The following is a 24,153-nucleotide window of genomic DNA, read 5'->3' on the forward strand; positions in this document are numbered from 1 at the left end:
AAAATGAGTTTTAATGACTCCAACCTAAGTGTATGTTACTTCCGACTTCAACTGTATATAGACATTTGGTTAAAAGGGGACATTATACTGATCAATAAAATGTTTGAGACTATGGTAAACATTACATTTTGGTTTGTTGTCAGCATTCCTTCAGAACACAGAGTACAGCAGTGCCGTCATAACTTGATTGATGTGACGGCTAACATGTTCTGGCAGTTGTGCAGGTGAGCCATAACACTGTCAAGAGCCATTATTCCACAGTGAAGACAGGGGAGTGCAAGCCACTAACAGGAATAAGAATTATTGATGTAAAACCCAAAAGGTTATAGTGGTCGAAATCGTGGGAAATCGATGAAGTAATGATACGAACAGTGTTTAAAGTAGCAATTTGTCATTTTTATTTTGCCAGTGGCAACTTAAGATACTACAAACACAAACATCCAAGAAGCAAAGTTAAAAATAAAGGGACATACTCACCAAGACCCAAACCCTGCCCTTTTGAGAAAAATAATGCGTTGGTTATATACTGAACAAAAATATCAACGCAATATGTAAAGTGTTGGTCCCATGAGCTGAAATAAAATACCCCATAAATGTTCCATATGCACAAAAAGCTTATTTCTCTCAAAGTTTGTGCACAAATTTGCATACATCCATGTTGGTGAGCATTTCTCATTTTCCAAGATAATCCATCCACCTGATAGATGTGGCATATCAAGAAGCTGATTAAACAGCATGACCATTACACAGATGCACCTTGTGCTAGGGACAACAAAAGGCCACTAAAATGTGCAGTTTTGTCACAACACAATGCCACAGATGTCTCAAGTTGAGGGAGCATGCTAACTAAAGGAATGTCCAACAGAGCTGTTGCCAGAGAATTGAATGCTCATTTCTCTACCATAAGCCGCCTCTCCAATGTCGTTTTAGAGAACGTCCAACCGGCCTCACAACCACAGACTACGGGTAAACATGTCAGCCCAGGACCTCCACATCCAACTTCTTCACCTGCGGGATTGTCTGAAACCAGCCACCCGGACAGCTGATGAAACTAATGAGTATTTATGTCTGTAATAAAGCCCTTTTGCTGTGAAAAACAAATTCTGATTGGCTGGGCCTGGCTCCCAAGTGGGTGGACTTATGCACTCCCATGGCTGTGCCCCTGCCCAGTCATGTGAAATCCATACATTAGGGCCTAATGAATTTATTTAAATTGACTGATTTCCTTATATGAACTGTACCTCAGTAAAATCATTGAAATTGTTGCATGTTGCGTTTATATTTTTGTTCAGTGTAAGAATAAAACCCCGCTTAGTTTAAGTGCAAATGAGGTGGTGGTGTTTAACCTACCTCCTGGGCGTGCCGTCTTCGTGGGGCTGGACGATGACCACACTGACTGTGTTGGACGTGCGCAGCAAGTCGATCATCTGCTCGTGGGATAGTGTGGCCACAGCCACCTTGCAGATCTCCATCAGCCGGCTGCCCGGACGGAGACCCACCTGCCAGGCGAAGCCGAAAGGCTCCACGTCCGCCACCACGCCCTCGAAGTTAACGTGGAATCCCAGCTGGCCCAGACCGTTTCGCCGAAGGGTCATCTCCACTGTCTCGCAGCCCCGGGTGACAATCTAGGACGACATGACCAAGAGAGTCAATTTCAGCCTACTCTGATCTAATGGCTTTATTAGGGATTATCCATGTTGGCAACTGTTTTGACAAGTTATGAGCATTACCTTATAAAGCCTACTGTAGATCAACCTTTACCCCAGTTAACCTCATGGGGGGGCAGTAATTAGCAACCTTGTGGTTTGATCTACTCCACACAAAAACAAAACTTTAAAATCGCACCGAAGCCAATGAGAACTTAAATCATTATCCCTTTCCAAGATGAAGTTGGTTGAAAAGACTACAGGGCTCCATTCAATCAAACTTGGCAACAAAAACTAAATATAGTCCAAAAGTGGCCTGAGCTGGCCTCTTGAAGCGCAGGAAACAGTTACGGGATTTGACAAAAAAAGAAGAAATCATTTCAGAATAAACCAGCCAAAACACAATGTGAAGCTCTGCAGAGATTAGGGTCGTCACCATGCCAAAGGAAAAACAAAACGCCATCTCTGTTTGGAGTGGCAACGTGTTACTATTTTTCATCCAGACTCCCCAGTTCTTCACCCCTTTTTGGAGTCTTAAAGCCTGGGCGTCTGAGGCTAATGGTATCATGACAACCCTAGCAGATGCTTTAGACACCTTTGGATTATCCCATAACCTTTGGATTATCCCATAACTGAAATGTAAAGGGCCTGGGACAGAGCACTCAGGGACACCCGACCCCATACGACCTCTCGTCTCCCCCAAAATAACACAATTATCAACCAAATGATTAAATCAATTCCAGGCCAAAAAAAAGCAGGAGGAAAGTACATGCCCTGGCAGGCGTTTATTACAAACAGTGATTCAAGAACAGTAACTTCTAACAACAAACATATTGTTGTGAGGCTGAGGTAAAGTGGCGGTATAATGGGGGACATCTGCTGACTAAACTACTGTGACTTGGGCCGGCTCCCAGGATTTGAGTAATCTTCTCACTGCAGAGTTAACCCAAAGTAAACCATTTAACCTAACAAGATCTTTTCACATCAGATCTTTTACAGATCTGATTGGTCAAAATACCAATTAGTGAAAAAATATCAGAATTGGGCTGCCTGTCTAAACGCAGCCAAATACTAAGGTACAAGGTTTTATGCAAGTGTCTTATGATATTAAACTACAGTTCAAAAGTTTGGGGTCACTTAGAAATGTCCTTGTTTTTGAAAGAAAAGCACATTTGTTTTGTCCATTAAAATATCAAATTGATCAGAAATACAGTGTAGACATTGTTAATGTTGTAAATGACTATTGTAGCTGGAAATGGCTGATTTTTAATGGAATATCTACATGGGCTTACAGATGCCCATTATCAGCAACCTGATCACTCCTGTGTTCGTTCCAATGGCACGTTGTGTTAGGTAATCCAAGCCTTTTAAAATTATAAACTTAGATTAGCTAACACAATGTGCCATTGGAACACAGGAGTGATGGTTGCTGATAATGGGCCTCTTTACACCTATGTAGATAGTCCATTTTTAAAAATATATATATATTTTAATTTTTTATATATATATATTTTTAAAATCGGTCGTTCCCAGCTTTAATAGTCATTTACAACATTAACAATGTCTACCCTGTATTTCTGATCAATTTGATGTTATTTTAATGGACGTATTTTTCTTTCAAAAACAAGGACCCCAAACTTTTGAACGGTAGTGTATGTCTCAGGCAGAAGTGGCCAATCTTCTCTCTGGGCCAGTGTGGGTACAGCCAATCAGAAACAAACCCGAACCCAATTTTCAAGTGATAAACTAAACCTAGTCTTCAGTAAATACTTGGAGAAGTTGAATTATATATGTTCCTTGTGGGTCCGATTGGCGACCACTAGTTTAAAGGACTTTAACACTTAAGCCTGGACTAAATATCATTCTCAATGGAAGATCTTAATTGAAAATACTGCTTAGTCCAGTAATAGGCTTAACCTGTGTACAGGATGTGTAGCACTGAATGATGTTGTCTTTTAGCCTAACACAACCTTCTTACCTCCAACCTCTGCATGATCTCCCGGACGTCGTCCAAGCATCCTTCCTGCGTGGAGAACACCACACATTCGCCTCGCTCGTAGAAGAGCCGGACGCTCCCAGATGTTGCGCTCCAACCAAGGACGTCGCGGCAGTAGCAGTTGAACACCACCTCCTTGGACGCCTCTTCAATCAGCACCACAAACTCATTGGAGACAGCCAGCAGGCAGCCAATGTCCGCCGACTGGCCAAAGTCCCGGGCCACCACGGCCCAAGTGACTGCCCCGTAGCTCTGGAGGTGGGCGTTCCGCCGGGGTCGGCTGCGCTCCTTCTTCTTGACACCCAACGAGATGAAGCTAAACTTGGCCGCTGAAGAGTCCACGGGGTTGGCGCTTACAAAGTTTTCGGACAAATCTTTCAGGTACTCTTGGCGCGTGCGCATGGCCATGGCGCGGAACTTGTCAGACTTATGCACCGCATTCTCCCCGTTCATCATCTTGGCCAGAAGGAAGTCCCGGAACATGGCCGACTTTGGGAAGAGCACCCCCTGGGGGATGGGAGGACCAAAGGCGGGCACGTCTTTAGATCTGGTGACCGCCACACTAAAATAAAGACAAACAGCTATTTTAATCCCTCTGTCGTTTTCCATCACAATATTTTATAAGTAACACAAACAGGTCAAAACAATACATCTGAGAGAGAATTGTTGGGGGGGAATTTGAATTAAAGCCACTTCCCGGAAATGGAAAGGTTACAAACTGTTGTTCTGCTAATCCAAAGGGCAATTATAAGAGCAAAACAAGTGGTTTCATGTTCAACTGTGCGTCATATTAGATAGCTAAAGTGCTGATCCATTGCGTGAATATAAATTGACTACACAAGCTTAATTTTAAAATCCTCTATTATAAATAGTATAATGTATATAGACTCTCCTTTTTTCTACTGTATTATTGACTTGTTAATTGTTTACTCCATGTGTAACTCTGTGTTGTCTGTTCACACTGCTATGCTTTATCTTGGCCAGGTCGCAGTTGCAAATGAGAACTTGTTCTCAACTAGCCTACCTGGTTAAATAAAAGGTGAAATAAAAAATAAATAAATAAATAAATAAATAAATAAATAGAGGTGTGGTTTCAGTTTAAACAAATTTAGGTTGTTTCAACCCTCACAGTGGTGTAGGCAGTGATAAGCAACTGGTGTTTCTGTATGATCAGAATTGTGATTCAAGACTCAGGTCCACTCACAGTAAGGGCCGGAAATCATCGTACTGGATTTGAATTGTACAGCAGCATATCCAAATTACATCAAAGTTTATAGGTCGCTAACACAGATTTGCAGATGTTACCGCAGATGCAGCAAAATGCTTGTGTATCTAGCTCCAACAGATCAGTAATAGCTAGCAATTAAAAAACGTAAAATACACAATCCAGAAAAATAACGAGCAATGTCAAGAGACTGGAAAATTGTGCAAGTTCTCCCACTTAAAAAGATTAGAGAGGCCTGTAATTTCCTCATAGGTACACTTCAACTATGACAGACAAAATTAGGGGAAAAAATCCAGAAAATCACATTGTAGGATTTTTTTATGAATTTATTTGCAAATTATTGTGGAAAATAGGTATTTGGTCAATAACAAAAGTTTATCTCAATACTTTGTTATATACCCTTTGTTGGCAATGACAGAGGTCAAACGTGTTCTGTAAGTCTTCACAAGGTTTTCACACACTGTTGCTGGTATTTTGGCCAATCATTTGCAAATAAATTCATAAAAAATCCTACAATGTGATTTTCTGGATCTTTTTTTCTCATTTTGTCTGTCATAGTTGAAGTGTACCTATGATGAAAATTACAGGCCTCTCATCTTTTTAAGTGGGAGAACTTGCACAATTGGTGGCTGACTAAATACTTTTTTTGCCCCACTGTACTTACACATACACACACATATAAATGGTGTAAAGGCAGTATGGACATTATTGATATATAGGTTGAGCCATGACTAGAATACAGTTTGAGTGCATTCGGAAAGTATTCAGACCCCTTGACGTTTTCCAAATTGTATTATGTTACATCCTTATTTTTCCCTTATCAATCTACACACAATACCCCATGACAGGTTCACACATTTTTATTTATTAAAAGTAAAAAAACATAAATATCACATTTACATAAGTATTCAGACCCTTTACTCAGTACTTTGCTGAAGAACTTTTGGCAGCGATTACAGCCTGGAGTCTTCTTGGATTTGAAGCGACAAGCTTGGCACTAGAGGTCGACCGATTAATCGGAATGGCCGATTAATTAGGGCCGATTTCAAGTTTTCATAACAATCAGAAATCAGTATTTTTGGGCGCAGATTGAATTATTATTATTTTTTAATAACTTTATTTAACTAGGCAAGTCAGTTAAGAACCTATTCTTATTTTCAATGACAGTGGGTTAACTGCCTTGTTCAGGGGCAGAAGGACAGATTTTCACCTTGTCATCTCGGGGGATCCAATCTTGCAACCTTACAGTTAACTAGTCCAACGCAATAACGACCCGCCTCTCTCATTGCACTCCACCATGCAGTAAGCCAAGGTAAGTTGCTAGCTAGCATTAAACTTATCTTATAAAAAACAATCAATCATAATCACTAGTTAACAACACATGGTTGATGATATGACTAGATATATGCGTTGCATATAATCTGACTGAGCATACAAGCATACTGAGTGGTGGTAGGCAGAAGCAGGTGCGTAAACATTCATTCAAACAGCACTTTCGTGCGTTTTGACAGCAGCTCTTCATTGTGCGTCAAGCATTGCACACTTCAAGCTTATCAACTCCCTCGATGAGGCTCGTGTAACCGAAGTGAAATGGCTAGCTAGTTAGCGCGCGCTAATTGTCTTTGTGTTGCTGGTTCGAGCCCAGAGAGGAGCGAGGAGAGGGATGGAAGCTATACTGTTACACTGGCAATACTAAAGTGACTAAGGTTAATGAAATACAAATGGTATAGAGGGAAATAGTCCTATAATTCCTATAATAACTACAACCTAAAACTTCTTACCTGGGAATATTGAATACTCATGTTAAAGGAACCACCAGATTTCATATGTTCTCATGTTCTGAGCAAGGAACTGAAACGTTAGCTTTCGTACATAGCACATATTGCACTTTTACTTTCTTCTCCAACACTTTGTTTTTGCATTATTTAAACCAAATTGAACATGTTTCATTATTTATTTGAGGCTAAATGAATTTTATTGATGTATTATATTAAGTTAAAATAAGTGTTCATTCAGAATTGTGGTTATTGTCATTATTACAAATACATTTTAAAAAATGAATCGGTATCGGGGTTTTAGGTCCTCTAATAATCGGTATCTGTGTTAAAATCATAATCGGTCGACCTCTACTTGGCACACCTGTATTTGGAGAGTTTCTCCCATTATTTTCTGCAGATCCTCTCAATCGCTGTCAGGTTGGATGGGGAGTGTTGCTGCACAGCTATTTTCAGGTCTTTCCAGAGATGTTCAATCATGTTCAAGTCTGGGCTCTGGCTGTGTCACTCAAGGACATTCAGCGACTTGTCCAGAAGCCACTCCTGCATGGTCTTGGCTGTGTGCTTAGGGTCGTTGTCGTATTGGAAGGTGAATCTTGGCCCCAGTCAGAGGTCCTGAGCGTTCTGGAGCAGGTTTTCATCAAGGATCTCTCTGTACTTTGCGCCGTTCATCCTACCCTCAAATCCTGTCTCCCAGTCCCTGAAAACATCCCCACAGCATGATGCTGCCATCACGCCTCACCGTAGGGACGGTGGCTGGTTTCCTCCAGACGTGACTCTTGGCATTTAGACCAAAGAGTTCAATCTTGGTTTCATCAGACCAGGGCATCTTGTTTCCAGTAGTCAGAGCCTTTAGGTGCCTTTTGGCAAACTCCAAGGGGGCTGTCCTGTGCCTTTTGCTGAGGAGTGGCTTCCGTCTGGCCACCATAGAGTCCTGATTGGTGGAGTGCTGCAGAGATGTCCTTCTGGAAAGTTCTCCCATCCCCACAGAGGAACTCTGGAGCTCTGTCAGAGTGAGCATTGGGTTCTTGGTCACCTCACTGACCAAGGCCCTTCTCCCCCAATAGATGATTTCCATAATTATTCAAACCTTTTGTGATCTGTTTATTTATTTGTTTAAATTTACAAAGTTTCCTAAAAACCTGTTTTCGCTTCATCATTATGGGTTATTGTGCGTAGTAGATTGATGAGGAAAACAATTCATTTGATACATTTTAGAGTAAGGCTGCAAACGTAACAAAATGTGGGAAAAGGGGTCCGAAAACTTTACAAATGCACTGTACATACAAAATGTGGGTTAACCAGTATGTAAACACTATTAAAGTGACCAGTGTTCAATGCCTATGTACATAGGGCAGCAGTCTAAGGAGCAGGGGTAGAGTACCACGTGGTAGCCGGCTAGAACAGTGACTAAGTGTCAGGGCAGGGGACTTGAGTGGAGGCCGGCTAGTGGGGACTGTAACAGTCTGATGGCCTGGAGATACAAGCAGTGTCTCAGTTTCTCGGTCCCAGCTTTGATGCACCTGTACGGTCTCTGCCTTCAAGATGGTAGCGGCGTGAACAGGCTGTGGCTCGGGTGGCTGAGGTCCTTAATGATCTAATTGGCATTCCCGTGACACTGGGTGCTGTAGATGTCCCGGAGGGCAGGCAGTGTACTCCCGGTGACGTGTTGGGCTGACCACACCACCCTCTGGAGAGCCCTGCAGTTGCGGGCGGTGCAATTGCCGTACCATGCGGTGATACAGCCCGACAGGATGCTCACAATGGTGAATCTGTAGAAGTTTGTGAGGGTCTAAAGGCGTCCTGCATGTTTCAGTTCGGCCTAAGTCGGCAAATGAGTGTGTTCGCATAATCCCTTCTGAACTGTTTCGTCTGGGAAGCATGCGGATGCCTTCAGGGACCAAGCTGAATTTCTTCAGCCTCGTGAAGTTGAAGAGGCACTGTTGCTTCTTCTTCACCACGCTCTCGGTGTGAAGGGACCATTTCAGGCTCTCTGTGATGTGTACGCTGAGGAACGTGTACTTTTCACTTCCACTGCGGCCGTCGATGTGGATGGGGGAGTGCTCTCTCTGCTGTCTCCTGTAGTCCACAATCAGCTCCTTTCGTTTTGAAGACGTTGAGATTATTTTCCTGACACCACTCCACCCAGTTCCCTCACCTTCTCACTGTAGGCCATCTCATCGTTGTTGGTTATCAGGCCTACAATCGTCAGCAAACCTAATGATTGAGTTGGAGAAATGAGTGGCCACACTGTCAAGAGTAAACAGGGAGCACAGAAGGGGCTGAGCACACACCGCTGTGAAGACCAGTGTTGAAGACCAACAACACCTCTGCCACTCTGCCTAACCCTACCACTTGGGGTCGGCCCGTCAGGAAATCCAGGACCAAGTTACACAGGGAAGGGTTCAGACCAAGGCCCTGAGCCTCTTTCATCATCGCGCTTGATGGTTTTGCGACTGCACTTGAAGAAACATTCAAAGTTCTTGAAATGTTCCATGTTGACTGACCTTCATGTCTTAAAGTAATGGACTGTCGTTTCTCTTTGCTTATGTTAGCTGTTCTTGCCATAATATGCACTTGGTATTTTACCAAATAGGGCTATCTTCTGTAAAACCACCCCTACCTTGTGACAACACAATTGATTGGCTCAAACACATTAAGAAGGAAAGAAATTCCACAAATTCACTTTTAACAAGGCACACCTGTTAATTTAAATGCATTCTAGGTGACTACCTTATGAAGCTGGTTGAGAGAATGCCAATATTGATGACAGCTTTGCACAAAGGTTGGCTACTTTGAAGAATCTCAAATATAAAATATTTAGATTTGTTTAACACTTGTTTGGTTACTATATGATTCCATATGTGTTATTTCATAGTTTTGATGTCTTCACTACTATTTTACAAAGTAGAAAATAGTAAAAATAAAGAAAAACCCTGGAATGAGTAGGTGTGTCCAAACTTTTGGGTGCCAGGTAAGGTAGAGGTGATAAGATCCTTAACTAGTCTCTCAAAGCACATCATGATAACAGAAGTGAGTGCTATGGGGTGATAGACATTTAGTTAAATTACCTTTGCTTTATTGGGTACAGGAATAATGGTGGACATGTTGATGCAAGTGGGGACAACAGACAGGGATATGGAGATAAAATATGTCTGGAAACACTTCAGCCAGCTGGTCTGCTTTGAGGATGTGGCCCTGGCAGCCTTGCAAGGGTTAACACGCTTCAATTACTTACTTACGTCAGCCACGGAGGACGGAGTCTTGGTGAGCGTCGGTAGGTATGTCAACGGCTTTATATTGTTTCCTCGAAGCGGGTGAAAGTGTTAAGCTCGTCCAGGAGCGAGGTGTAGGTGTCCACAACGTGGCTGGCTTTCGTTTCATAAGCTGTGATTTTCTTGAGTCCCTGCCACATATACCTCATGTTGGAGCAGTTTAATACAACTCCACTGTGTAATGTTGTTTTGCCTCTTGATTGCGTTACTGAGGTCATAGCTGGCCTGCTTGTACAGGTCCACATTCCCAGTCACCTTGCCATGGTTAAATGCGATGTTTCACACTTTTAGTTTTGCGCGAATGCCGCAATCTATTCAAGGTTTTTGGTTTAGATGAGTTCTAATCGTCACAGTGGGACAACATCCTCTATGCACTTCCTTATGAACCCAGTCAGTGTGTACATCAATACTACTATTCTAAGGAGGCGACCCGGAATATTTCCAGGTCAGCGCGATCAAAACAATCTTGAAGCATAGATTTCGATTGGTCAGACCAACATTGAGCAGTCCATACCACGGGAGCTTCCTGTACCCATTTTGCCTATAGGTGGGCAGGAGCAGAATAGAGGTGTGGTCCAATTTGCCGAAGGGAGGGATGGGGGATGGCCTTGTAGCCCGCCTCAAAAGGGAGAGTAGCAATGATCCACAGTCCGTGTTGCGCATGTAGCACAGGAGATGTGTTGATTGGATTTCGGTAGCCTTTTCCTCAGATCTTTATTAAAGTCCCCAGTTACAATAAATGCGGCCTCAGGATAAGCGGTTTCCAGTTTGTACATCGAAAAGTGTAGTTCCTTGAGAGCCGTCGCAGTGTCGTCTTGGTGGGGAATATATACGGCAATGACGATGACCGAATAAATGTATTTTGGGGGGTAATGCGGTCGGCATTTGATGGTGAGGTATTCCAAATTGGGAGAACGTTCACACAATCACACAGTTGTTAATCATGAAACATTCTTTTTTTTTGACTGTACGATGGACAAAGAACCCTGCTGGCTGAATGGACAATATATCCGCAGAGTCATGATTCTGTAAAAAAAGACTATGTTATACAGTCCCTGATGTCTCTCTGGAAAGAGATCATATCCCTAAGCTTGTCTACTTTATTGTCCAAGGACTGAACGTTAGCGATGGAGGGAGTTGACACTTGATTCAACAATCATTAATAGAGGTACTTATTCAAATGATTGGATTGCAGCCTTATTGAAATTGGGCCCTGAGGTACCAGAATGCTTGAATCAATACAAGTTAATTGAAACCAGCTTTACACATCTCTCACACCATGTATTTTAGAAGTATCAGCGGTATGCTTTGCTCACCTGTAGCAAACATTTTCTGTGCAAGGGTTGTGAACTCTGACAATGATGAACACGTGCTGGAAGTGTGAGCGAATGTTTTTGGGAGTGAAGGGAAGAGCACCAGGTTCCTGGAAGATGACGGTGACGATGTCATTTCCAATGTGCCTCTTCCTCAGTAGCTAAATGGCAAGAAAAGGAAACGGAAAACAAAAAGCACATTAGAATTCAGAAAAATAAATGCCCTTACAGTACATGAGAGACTAGGACAAGGTCTCAAAGGCTGATGAAGACCTAATTGATGGAAATCTATCCCACTCTAGAACACAAGTCAAGCTGTGAAGTGGTCAAGGAAAGGATATGGAGGACAGTAAAACATGTTTATTTGGAGTCTATCAGAGGGCCTGTGGGAGCAATAGTACTGTCATATTGCTTATACCTCTCATATCCTTGGCAATAAACAGAAGTGCTAAAGGCAGTGGCTAGGGTCCAGGGGTTTCTAACAGGGCGATAGCCTCCTCACCAGGAGGCCATAATCTGTTAAGTCCCTTGGTGTAGGTGGTAAACAAACGGGATGAGGGGTGGAATTGGCTGGATAAAGGGGCTCAAGTAGTGGCAGAGCCTCTACCGACCTTGGGGGGGGGGGCTTACGGCTAATCTCAGAAATCAAATGGGATCCCAGGGGGGGAATGAAACTTCAAATCCTAATAATCAAGGCCCAAGACACATGCGAAGCCCAAGACACTTGGCCCGTTCTGATTTCGGAAAGCTCAGAAAGACACTGGCCCTCGTTCCTGTATAGGTGGCTTTCTATGAACGCTGGGCAGATTGCGGCATATGTCCAGGAATCAGGATTGCCAAATGGCCACAGCTTTAAGATGGCCTTAAAAATCTTTATTAATTTAATTTCAGACTTGCAGAATAGTCCATTAATATTTTTTAAAAACTGTGATCCGAATGCTGTTCCCAAGAGCTTTATGTAAGATACTGCTTACTACTGCAAAGCAAATAGAATCCACATGGTGCACGTGACAATTCATTTACAGGGCGTGTTACTATGGTCTCGATAGAAAGACCCACCCAGGCATATTCACAGACACCAAGCAGAGTGGGGCATTGAATTGAGGAGTGCATGCGAAATTGTTGTCGTGGCAACATCTCCAGAAATATCATTTCCAATTAACATGTGACTGACTGGGGGAAATTATGCGCAACTCTGAAATGATTAGTGCCAATTTCTAATATTGGAGAGCAGATTGTGACTAAAGGATCAACATGGCAAGCTACCTGTTGTAGTAAAGGGGTAGAAACTATAAGAAATGTTCATGATAATGATCACTGTAATGACGATTAAAAAAAAGGGTTGCATTTAGAGTTAACTTCACTAACAAGTGATTAAAAAAATATTCTTCACAGCAGCTTAAAAACTGTGAGCTTGACTTGAGTTTCTGGGGGGTTTACTAAGCTAACATATGGAATTGTTTTAAGATGGTCATATCAAGGATCATTTAGCCATTTGATTTAGAATTTTAGAACCCCTTTAGGTATCCCCCCAAAATATTCAAACAATATTTGATGAAACATTGAATTTGGGCTTACTGAATTTAGCCGATAGAAACACATTGATAACATAATCATACATGTAAAAACAGATCCTTTTTAGATCCTTTTTTTTTACTAAGTTTGTTTTGAAGTGTCTGTCCTATATCTGAGTGATATAAGATCAGGAAACTATTTTATTATTTTTGCACATATTTACCCCATTATTTGGGCACTAAACTATTTCCATATATACTTTAATTTTGTAACATTTTGTAACTGGTACCGGGTTGCCAGTTAAAGCCATGTAATAAAATAGTTGTATCTATCTTAGACGGACTTTGATGGGAATTTTTTTTTATGCCAATTAGATTGTCGCGGAAATGAACTCAAGATGGTTATGTGCAGTGGTGTAAAGTACTTAAGTAAAAAATACTTTGAAGTACTACTTAAGTAACTTTTACTTTACTTCATTCCAACAGAAAATAATGTACTATTTACCCCATACATTTTCCTTGACACCCAAAAGTACTCGTTATAATTTGAATGTTTAGCAGGACAGGAAAATGGTCCAATTCACAGGCTGATCAAGAGAACATCCCTGGTCATCCCATACTAAGTTATCTTTACTTTTACTCAAGTATGACAATTGGGTACTTTTTCCACCACTGGTTATGTGCACATTTCAAGTTTAAATTCAGCCATTAATGTTTCAAAAACTGACCTACGAGATCCTTGTGTTAATTATCAAAAAGGTGTTAAATTGCTCTTTTGAAGTGGCACTCCAAAATCTGGCTTTAAGGGAAGTTACAACAATATTCAAATACCTGTGGCAGTGACATTTGCCAAGACCAATCTCTCAGATTACTTACACAAATGTTGGGGGGGGGGGCCACTGTGTGTGGACACAGATTGACTAGAGCTGCTTTAAAAGGGATACTTTGGGATGTTGGCAATGAGGCCTTTTAGCTACTGTCCCAGAGTCAGATGAACTTGTGGATAAAAATGTTACTCATCCGTGTCCAGTATGAAGGAAGTTATAGGTAGCATTGCTAGCAGATACCCATAGACTTCCAGGGTCCACTCACCTGTTGTCTGTTGTTGGGGGTGTAGGGAAGCAGTGTGGACACGTGGAACATCAGCTCATAGTCTTTGTAAGTAGTGTAGAGAGAATGTGTTCCAGTGGAATCCGCTGTAACACCCAAACAAAGAATTTAGGTCAGAGCAGCTCTAAACAATAGAATTGAAAATAATGTAATACTGCAGTCTCCGGGAAAAATGATCTGCAATAAGATCATTGCATTCTGCAACAATAATCCTGTGGTATTGCCAGGGACGGCCCAATTGTTTTCGTGAGGCCCCCCATTATTAGTCAAATAACGATAATACAGTGCAAATGATTTTTTTTAAACAAATGTACACAGGACCACTGGGCTGACCACCTATCTTGCATTTGCCTGAAATGCCCTATGGCCAGTCTATTTCTGGGTATTTCTAAATGGCCCGTTCTCTTTCCCTAGACCTCAGAAACGACACTGGCCCTGGTTCCTGTATAGGTGGCTTTATATGAATGCTGGGCAGATTGCGTGTTATGTCTAGGAATCAGGATTGACAGACGGACACAGCTTTAAGATGGCATAAAATCTTGATTGCTGTAACTGAATTTCAGACCTCCAGAATAATCCAAAAACAGTGATCTGAATGATTTCCCCAAGAGCATTACGCAAGATACTGCTTAGAACAGCAAAGCAAACAAAACCAACAGGGTACACATGACAATAAATGTATATAGAGTGTTGCTATGGTTTAGATAGAAAAGACCCACCCGGGTTTATTCACAGAAACCAAGTCAAATCAAGCTTTATTTATACAGCTCATTTCAGACATGGAATGCAACTAAATGTGCTTCACAGGAAGAAAAAAAAGAAAGAAAAAGAAGGAAAATAAAAGCTGAAATATTTACTATACAACAAACATAAGAATAAAAAAGAGTGACAAAAACTGAATGACTAAAAAGCACCCGAAGGAAAAGCAAAGCTAAAAAGATATGTTTTAAGATCTCATATACAGTTGAAGTTTACATACACTTAGGTTGGAGACATTAAAACGTGTCTTTCAACCACTCCAAAATGTTCTTGTTAACATTACATTTAAGTCATTTAGCAGACGCTCTTATCCAGAGCGACTTACAAATTGGTGCATTCACCTTATGACATCCAGTGGAACATCCACTTTACAATAGTGCATCTAAATCTTTAAAAGGGGGGGGGGTGAGAAGGATTACGTATCCTATCCTAGGTATTCCTTAAAGAGGTGGGGTTTCAGGTGTCTCCGGAAGGTGGTGATTGACTCCGCTGTCCTGGCGTCGTGAGGGAGTGTGTTCCACCATTGGGGAGCCAGAGCAGCGAACAGTTTTGACTGGGCTGAGCGGGAACTGTACTTCCTCAGTGGTAGGGAGGCGAGCAGGCCAGAGGTGGATGAACGCAGTGCCCTTGTTTGGGTGTAGGGCCTGATCAGAGCCTGGAGGTACTGAGGTGCCGTTCCCCTCACAGCTCCGTAGGCAAGCACCATGGTCTTGTAGCGGATGCGAGCTTCAACTGGAAGCCAGTGGAGAGAGCGGAGGAGCGGGGTGACGTGAGAGAACTTGGGAAGGTTGAACACCAGACGGGCTGCGGCGTTCTGGATGAGTTGTAGGGGTTTAATGGCACAGGCAGGGAGCCCAGCCAACAGCGAGTTGCAGTAATCCAGACGGGAGATGACAAGTGCCTGGATTAGGACCTGCGCCGCTTCCTGTGTGAGGCAGGGTCGTACTCTGCGGATGTTGTAGAGCATGAACCTACAGGAACGGGCCACCGCCTTGATGTTAGTTGAGAACGACAGGGTGTTGTCCAGGATCACGCCAAGGTTCTTAGCGCTCTGGGAAGAGGACACAATGGAGTTGTCAACCGTGATGGCGAGATCATGGAACGGGCAGTCCTTCCCCGGGAGGAAGAGCAGCTCCGTCTTGCCGAGGTTCAGCTTGAGGTGGTGATCCGTCATCCACGCTGATATGTCTGCCAGACATGCAGAGATGCGATTCACCACCTGGTCATCAGAAGGAGGAAAGGAGAAGATTAATTGTGTGTCGTCTGCATAGCAATGATAGGAGAGACCATGTGAGGTTATGACAGAGCCAAGTGACTTGGTGTATAGCGAGAATAGGAGAGGGCCTAGAACAGAGCCCTGGGGGACACCAGTGGTGAGAGCGCGTGGTGAGGAGACAGATTCTCGCCACGCCACCTGGTAGGAGCGACCTGTCAGGTAGGACGCAATCCAAGCGTGGGCCGTGCCGGAGATGCCCAACTCGGAGAGGGTGGAGAGGAGGATCTGATGGTTCACAGTATCGAAGGCAGCCGATAGGTCTAGAAGGATGAGAGCAGAGGAGAGAGAGTTAGCTTTAGCGGTGCGGAGCGCCTCCGTGATACAGAGAAGAGGAGTCTCAGTTGAATGACTAGTCTTGAAACCTGACTGATTTGGATCAAGAAGGTCATTCTGAGAGAGATAGCGGGAGAGCTGGCCAAGGACAGCACGTTCAAGAGTTTTGGAGAGAAAAGAAAGAAGGGATACTGGTCTGTAGTTGTTGACATCGGAGGGATCGAGTGTAGGTTTTTTCAGAAGGGGTGCAACTCTCGCTCTCTTGAAGACGGAAGGGACGTAGCCAGCGGTCAGGGATGAGTTGATGAGCGAGGTGAGGTAAGGGAGAAGGTCTCCGGAAATGGTCTGGAGAAGAGAGGAGGGGATAGGGTCGAGCGGGCAGGTTGTTGGGCGGCCGGCCGTCACAAGACGCGAGATTTCATCTGGAGAGAGAGGGGAGAAAGAGGTCAGAGCACCGGGTAGGGCAGTGTGAGCAGAACCAGCGGTGTCGTTTGACTTAGCAAACGAGGATCGGATGTCGTCGACCTTCTTTTCAAAATGGTTGACGAAGTCATCTGCAGAGAGGGAGGAGGGGGAGGGGGAGGAGGATTGAGGAGGGAGGAGAAGGTGGCAAAGTTCTTTGGGACTGGGGGGCAGTATTGAGTAGCTTGGATAATAAGGTGCCCAGAGTAAACTGCCTGCTACTCAGGCCCAAAAGCTATAATATGCATATAATTAGTAGATTTGGACAGAAAACACTGAAGTTTCAAGTCAATGACAGAGTAGAAAAAAGAAAGTCTATATACAGTGTGTGCAAAAGGCATGAGGAGGTAGGCAATAAATAGGCCATAGGAGCAAATCATTACAATTTAGAGTGATAAATGAGCAGATGTTGATGTGCAAGTAGAGATACTGGTGTGCAAAAGAGCAGAAAAGTAAATAAAATAAAAACAGTATGGGGATGAGGTAGGTAGATTGGGTGGGCTATTTACAGATGGACTATGTACAGCTTCAGCGATCAGTTAGCTGCTCAGATAGTTGATGTTTAAAGTTGGTGAGGAAAATAAAAAAGTCTCCAACTTCAGTGATTTTTGCAATTCGTTCCAGTCACTGGCAGCAGAGAACTGGAAGTAAAGGCAGCCAAATTAGGTGTTGGCTTTGGGGATGATCAGTGAGATATACCTGCTGGAACGTGTGCTACGGGTGGGTGTTGTTATCATGACCAGTGAACTGAGATGATAAGGCGGAGCTTTACCTAGCATAGACTTATAGATGACCTGGAGCCAGTGGGTCTGGCGACGAATATGTAGCGAGGGCCAGCCGACTAGAGCATACAGGACGCAGTGATGGGTGGTATAAGGTGATTTGGTAACAAAACGGATGGCACTGTGATAGGCTGCATCCAGTTTGCTGAGTATAGTGTTGGAAGCTATTTTGTAGATGACATCGCCGAAGTCAAGGATCAGTAGGATAGTCAGTTTTACTAGGGTAAGTTTGGCGGCATGAGTGAAGGAGGCTTTGTTGCGAAATAGAAAGCCGATTCTAGATTTGATTTTAGATTGGAGATGTTTAATATGAGTCTGGAAGGAGAGTTTACAGTCTAGCCAGACACCTAGGTATTTATAGTTGTCCACATATTCTAGGTCAGAACCGTCCAGGATCGTGATGCTAGTCGGGCGGGCGGGTGCGGGCAGCGAACGGTTGAAAAGCATGTATTTGGTTTTTCTAGCGTTTAATAGCATTTGGAGGCCACGGAAGGAGTGTTGTGTGGCATTGAAACTCGTTTGGAGGTTTGTTAGCACAGTGTCCAAGGAAAGGCCAAAAGTATACAGAATGGTGTCGTCTGCGTAGAGGTGGATCAGGGAATCGCCCGCAGCAAGAGCGACATCATACAGAGAAAAGAGTCGGCCCGAGAATTTAACCCTGTGGCACCTTCATAGAGACTGCCAGATGTCCGGACAACATGCCCTCCGATTTGACACACTGAACTCTGTATTCATTCTGTATTCGCCTATTCATGAACTGAAGTTCAATTTCAAAAGAAATAGCGAGCCAGCTTCTTAACCTTGTTGCTCAAAGCTGATGTTAGAAGCAGCCAGCTAGCTTCATCTGGCTAGTGTGTTGTGAAGTTAAGGATTAGGCACAATAGTAGAATTTGCAGGTTGCCTTCAAAATAAAATTATGTAATTGACAGTGATGCAAATGAATACAAATAGTAGAATGATGCAAAAACTTTTATTTTGAAGGTTAACCGTAAAGTCCACTCGTGGCTATTCCTTATTGTGGCTAATCCTTATTGTGGCTAGCTTTACATAAGCTTCACATAAGATCTGTCTTGTAAATTAGGGTTATTTTAGATGGTGACACCTAGTTATATATTTAGCTAGCTAACTATATAGCTACTGAAACAGATGTCATTTTGCTATGTTTTTTCATGTTTACATCCATGAGCTAACTAGCTTTTTTTATGTCCAGCACTGTAGGTGCGCGATATAACTTTACCAGCATCATAGCATACGTATCGATGAATCGTTGTGACATATGAAATACGAGTGGTAGTCTAATCAATGTGTATAATATATGCGTAAAAAAATGTATGAACGCGTTAAATTATTATGTGACGTGCAGTCATAGTCAGGTCCTAATTGGTCAAAAAGCTTATTTGACACGTAAAATAGTATATTTTTTGACACGCAAAGACCCAAACAGTGTTTCATAGAAATCCTGGCTGAGAATTAAACGACTGAACAAACGAACCACGAAACAGCACAGGAAGTATGCGAAAGAAATAGGTTTTGATCATGTTTTACTGGTAATGGCGACATACGTAAATGCCAACAAAATAACTTTTTGGTCAGTGTGTGTGTGTAACCTTTATTTAACTAGGCAAGTCAGTTAAGAACAAATTCTTATTTAAAATGACGGCCTAGCCCTGCCAAACCCGGACAACGCTGGACCAATTGTGCGCCGCCCTATGGGTCTCCGAAACACGGCCAGATGTGATACAGCCTGAATTTGAACCAGGGATATATATATGCTAAATAACCCCACCGAACAAGAGCTTACGGCTCTTGAACCAACTATTCTTTGTTTGGACCCGATTTTTGCCGTTATCTGGAAAGAAGTTGGCGAAAATAGGACCCGGCTAGCTAGCATGAAAAGGCTAAAATCGGTATTCGCGCCCACTTTGAAGAGGCTAAAGGCAGGGAGCTCCAGAACGACAATTATTGCTCTAATATATATATATAAACTCAGCAAGAAAAGAAACATCAATTTTTCAGGACCCTGTCTTTCAAAGATAATTCATAAGAATCCAAATAACGTCACAGATCTTCATTGTAAAGGGTTTAAACACGGTTTCCCCCGCTTGTTCAATGGCCATAAACAATTAATGAACATGCACCTGTGGAACGGTCATTAAGACACTAACAGCTTACAGACGGTAGGCAATTAAGGTCACAGTTATGAAAACTTGGACCACTAAAAGAGGCCTTTCTACTGACTCTGAAAAAAACACCAAAAGAAAGATGCCCAGGGTCCCTGTTCATCTGCGTGAACGTGCCTTAGGCATGCTGCAAGGGGGCATGAGGACTATAGATGTGGCCAGGGCAATAAAATGCAACGTCCGCCTAAGACGGCGCTGTAGCAGGACGGACAGCTCATCGTCCTCGCAGTGGCAGATCACGTGTAACAACACCTGCACAGGATCGGTACATCCAAACATCACATCCGTGGGACAGGTACAGGATGGCAACAACAACTGCCCGAGTTACACCAGGAACGCACAATCTCTCCATCAGTGCTCAGACTGTCCGCAAAAGGCAGAGAGAGGCTGGACTGAGGGCTTGTAGGCCTGTTGTAAGGCAGGTCCTCACCTGACATCACCGGTAACAGCGTCACCTATGGGCACAAACCCACCATCGCTGGACCAGACAGGACTGGCAAAAAGTGCTCTCCACTGACGAGTCGCGTTTTTGTCTCATCAGGGGTGATGGTCGGAGTCATGGTCTGTCATGGTCTGGGGCGGTGTGTCACAGCATCATCGGACTGAGCTTGTTGTCATTGCAGGCAATCTCAATGCTGTGCGTTACAGGGAAGACATCCTCCTCCCTCATTTGGTACCCTTCCTGCAGGCTCATCCTGACATGACCCTCCAGCATGACAATGCCACCAGCCATACTGCTCGTTCTGTGCGTGATTTCCTGCAAGATCGGAATGTCAGTGTTGGCCAGGGAAGAGCCCGGATCTCAATCCCATTGAGCACGTCTGGGATCTGTTGGATCGGAGGGTGAGGGCTGGGGTCATTCCCCCCAGAAATGTCCGGGAACTTGCAGGTGCCATGGTGGAAGATTGGAGTAACATCTCACAGCAAGAACTGGGAAATCTGGTGCAGCCCATGAGGAGGAGATGCACTTAATGCAGCTGGTGGTCACCCCCCCCTTTGTTCAGGGACACATTCCATTTCTGTTCGTCACATCTGTGAAACTTGTTCAGTTTATGTCTCAGTTGTTGAATCTTGTTATGTTCATACAAGTATTTACACATGTTAAGTTAGCTGAAAATAAAACGCAGTTGACAGTGAGAGGACGTTTATATTGTTTGCTGAGTTTATATACACATACAGTAATCAGTACCAATCGGTCCTGGTGTTGCCAGCATCAAGCAGAAGGCAACAACAGCTCTGAAGTTGGCCAAACTCATACAGTACCTCCATAGACTTTAGTCATATCTCCATATACAGTGGCTTGGTTTTCATGTTCAATGATAACTTATTTCACATATTCTACACTTTCAAAGCAAAGGAGAAACAAAGGATAGGAGCTGTGTGGGTTTGGGTGTGGCGGAACAGTTCTCTTTGGAAACAGTATTGACTGATAGGAACAAACATGTAAGGTAGTCCTTCGCTGCATTAGCAGAACTCTCCAAGGCACTTGTGTGTATATATATATTTTTTAAGTATTATTTTGTTTGCGCTGTTTTAAATATCCTGGCCATGTAACTCCTTTTTCAGTGTACAGAGAGACATGGACTTTTTTTGTAGTTCTTTTGCAATCTACGACATTTATTTAATACAGAGAAAAGGACTAACTTCCAAGTTTGCTCCTATCAAAAGATATGTCATTCAAAACTGCATTATTCTTCTTTTCAGTTGGTCTGTACAAGATGATGTACAGTATGTGTCCAGCTGGGCCCTGCTCCTCTAACTTATTGCACATTTATCAACCATATGATAAATCAAATGCGAATAAAACAAACAAATGATGTGTGTGTTGCGCTGTGAACTTACTTTTGTTGTCCAGCTGGGCCCGGTACTTGGTGAAGCCCTTCAGCCTGACCCTCTGGCCCAGCAGCTCCAAGAACTCCTCCAGGGAAGGGCTGGCACTCTCATTGTTGTACATCTCCTCTTCGGTGCTCTGGCCCGCCTGGCAGTACATGATGCCCACCTTGTGCTGGAAGCTCAACTGGAACCACAAAGAACAATAGGATCTGCACAAAATCTGTTAATTCCATGCTAATGGGTGGAAGAACCTTGTAATATCGGGGTGGGTTAAAGAGACACCTATTTTCTGTTTATTATACAATAATATATCTATGGCATAACGCTTGTGAAACATTTCTAAAAATGTTTGGGCTCATGACCCAATTATAGCAGGTGCTATTTTTCACAAGACCCGTTATTTCAGCCCAAAATGGGAGATGAGATGGGCCATACAGTTTTCAACAATGCGTTCCTCCTTGATTGAAATGCTCTGTAGTGTCAGAGACGATTACTGGCGCCGGTCTATGGTGTCAAATTAGACTGAAACGCCCATGTAAGCACTCAGGGAGGAAGGGTTTTTTCAAGAGTTTTACCAGCCCAGTGGATTTTATCTCCTGCTCTCAATACCTATTACCTGACACCCGGTGCTGAGATTGTTCATTTTGATAGCTAGTGCTAAGTGCACTGTGGAGCAGACACACACAAAAAAGAGGAAGTCATTAGAGTGTGAGTGGCCCTCAGACCACACCTAATTGTTGGTCCTGAATCATTTAATAATCTTAGAAATGCTATAGGATGAAACGTTTTCTTTTGGGGTGTGTGGGGGAGGCTTGGGGTGTGTAGTGTGTATGTGCAAGACCAGGGATCAGTAGACCCTTGTGAAACATAAGACAGTGGGGGTGCCCACTGCTCACAGCTCGGCAACACGACGAGACGAGCGTTCAAAAGAAACATTTATTAAAATCTAGAAAAGTCTCAATTTGCTCGGCTGGTCTCTTCTCTCCTAACACAGGAAATAAATAAAGGGGCTCGCATCCTGGTGCCGCTGCGGCAGTTGTCGTGGCAACACTGCAAAAAATTCAGTAGGAGCCGAGGCCATATCGTTTTGGATAAGGGGAACGGAAGCTGTGCCGCCTTAGTAAATTATTCACACTTGAGGGGGATGGGGGAAGTAGTGCTTGTAAAGCGATGTTAGATTGCCATTGATTGATGTCTTCACTATATCTCCATGGTTGCTTAATGAGTAGCTAAAACAATAATAGCATTCCAGTCCTACTTACAGTAGATATAACCGGTGAAAGCTTATTATGATATTATGAATATCACATCAATGACAGGTAATGTAATTAAACTTAATTGAATTAAGGAACATGTAATTCAACTTAAATCGAATTGAGGAATAAGAGATGTGACCGCTAGATATTGACAGAGGTCAAGATTCTCCCCTCCTCGCTCTCCGATAGATTTACAAACCACCCGCCACTTTCCCCAAATGAAAGAGGCTTGTATGAAACGTGATATCATCAATACTCTTATTGCACACTGATGCCATTTCTCCCCCTGCTGTTACATGCTTTAGGAATCGATCTGTCTCGATGCACGTCTCTGGTTACCCAGATATCCAGTTACACGGCAATACCGCTTATTGTTTTCCCCCTGTCCAGAGTTGAGTGAAGCAATCAAAATCTGCAGTGTAATCCCTTGTTGTAAGCAGAAATACTTACTTATGACAACAGTGACGTAGATTGTATTAGGATGTGTCATATTGTGCACTCATTTCCAATTCAAATACCGTAGTCGTTTACACTACCGTTCAAAAGTTTGGGGTCACTTAGAAATGTCCTTGTTTTCCATGAAAACATACATGAAATGATTTGCAAAATGAACAGGAAATATAGTCAAGACGCTGACAAAGGTATAAATAATGATTTTTATTTAAATAATAGTGTCCTTCAAACTTTTCTTTCGCCAAAGAATCCTTAATTTTCAGCAATTACAGCCTTGCAGACCTTAGACATTGTAGTTGTCAATTTGTTGAGGTAATCTGAAGAGATTTCACCCCATGCTTCCTGAAGCACCTCCCACAAGTTGGATTGGCTTGATGGGCACTTCTTACGGTCAAGCTGCTCCCACAACAGCTCAATAAGGTTGAGATCTGGTGACTGTGCTGGCCACTATAGACAGAATACCAGCTGACTGCTTCTTCCCGAAATATTTATTGCATAGTTTGGAGCTGTGCGTTGGGTCATTGTCCTGTTGCAGGAGAAAATTTGCTCCAATTAAGCGCTGTCCACAGGGTATGGCATGGAGTTGCAAAATGGAGTGATAGCCTTCCTTCTTAAAGATCCCTTTCACGCTGTACAAATCTCCCACTTTGCCTCCATCATGCTTGACAGATGGCATCAAGCACTCCTCGAGCATCTTTTCATTTTTTCTGCATGATGAGTTTCAGAATAAAGTTAATTGTTTCTGGACATTTTGAGCCTGTAATCGAACCCACAAATGCTGACGCTCCAGATACTCAACTAGTCTAAAGAAGGCCAGTTTTATTGCTTCTTTAATCAGAACAACAGATTTCAGCTATGCTAACATAATTGCAAAAGGCCTCCCTTTTTGCAGCGCCAGCTGTGCCACCAGAGACTCTGGGTTCGCGCCCAGGCTCTGTCGTAACCGGCCGCGACCGGCAGGTCCGTGGGGCGACGCACAATTGGCCTAGCGTCGTCCGGGTTAGGGAGGGGTTGGCCGGTAGGGA

General features: G+C 43.2%; 1 protein-coding gene across 5 annotated transcripts in view; it reads right to left on the reverse strand.

The window, feature by feature from the left end:
• LOC118365737 (signal-induced proliferation-associated 1-like protein 2) overlaps positions 1-24,153 on the reverse strand; it is a 110,687-nt gene that overhangs the window by 38,702 nt on the left and 47,832 nt on the right. For all 5 annotated transcript variants that reach the window (XM_052490183.1, XM_052490182.1, XM_052490180.1 and 2 more), the window contains exons 5-9: positions 21,429-21,603; positions 13,837-13,940; positions 11,234-11,391; positions 3,625-4,204; positions 1,351-1,625 (exon numbers count right to left, since the gene is read on the reverse strand). In XM_052490183.1, the coding sequence (XP_052346143.1) occupies positions 1,351-1,625; positions 3,625-4,204; positions 11,234-11,391; positions 13,837-13,940; positions 21,429-21,603 (1,292 nt within the window). The remainder of the gene's footprint in view (positions 1-1,350; positions 1,626-3,624; positions 4,205-11,233; positions 11,392-13,836; positions 13,941-21,428; positions 21,604-24,153) is intronic.

Source organism: Oncorhynchus keta, chromosome 32, assembly GCF_023373465.1.
Source record: "Oncorhynchus keta strain PuntledgeMale-10-30-2019 chromosome 32, Oket_V2, whole genome shotgun sequence".
Lineage (NCBI taxonomy): Eukaryota > Metazoa > Chordata > Actinopteri > Salmoniformes > Salmonidae > Oncorhynchus > Oncorhynchus keta.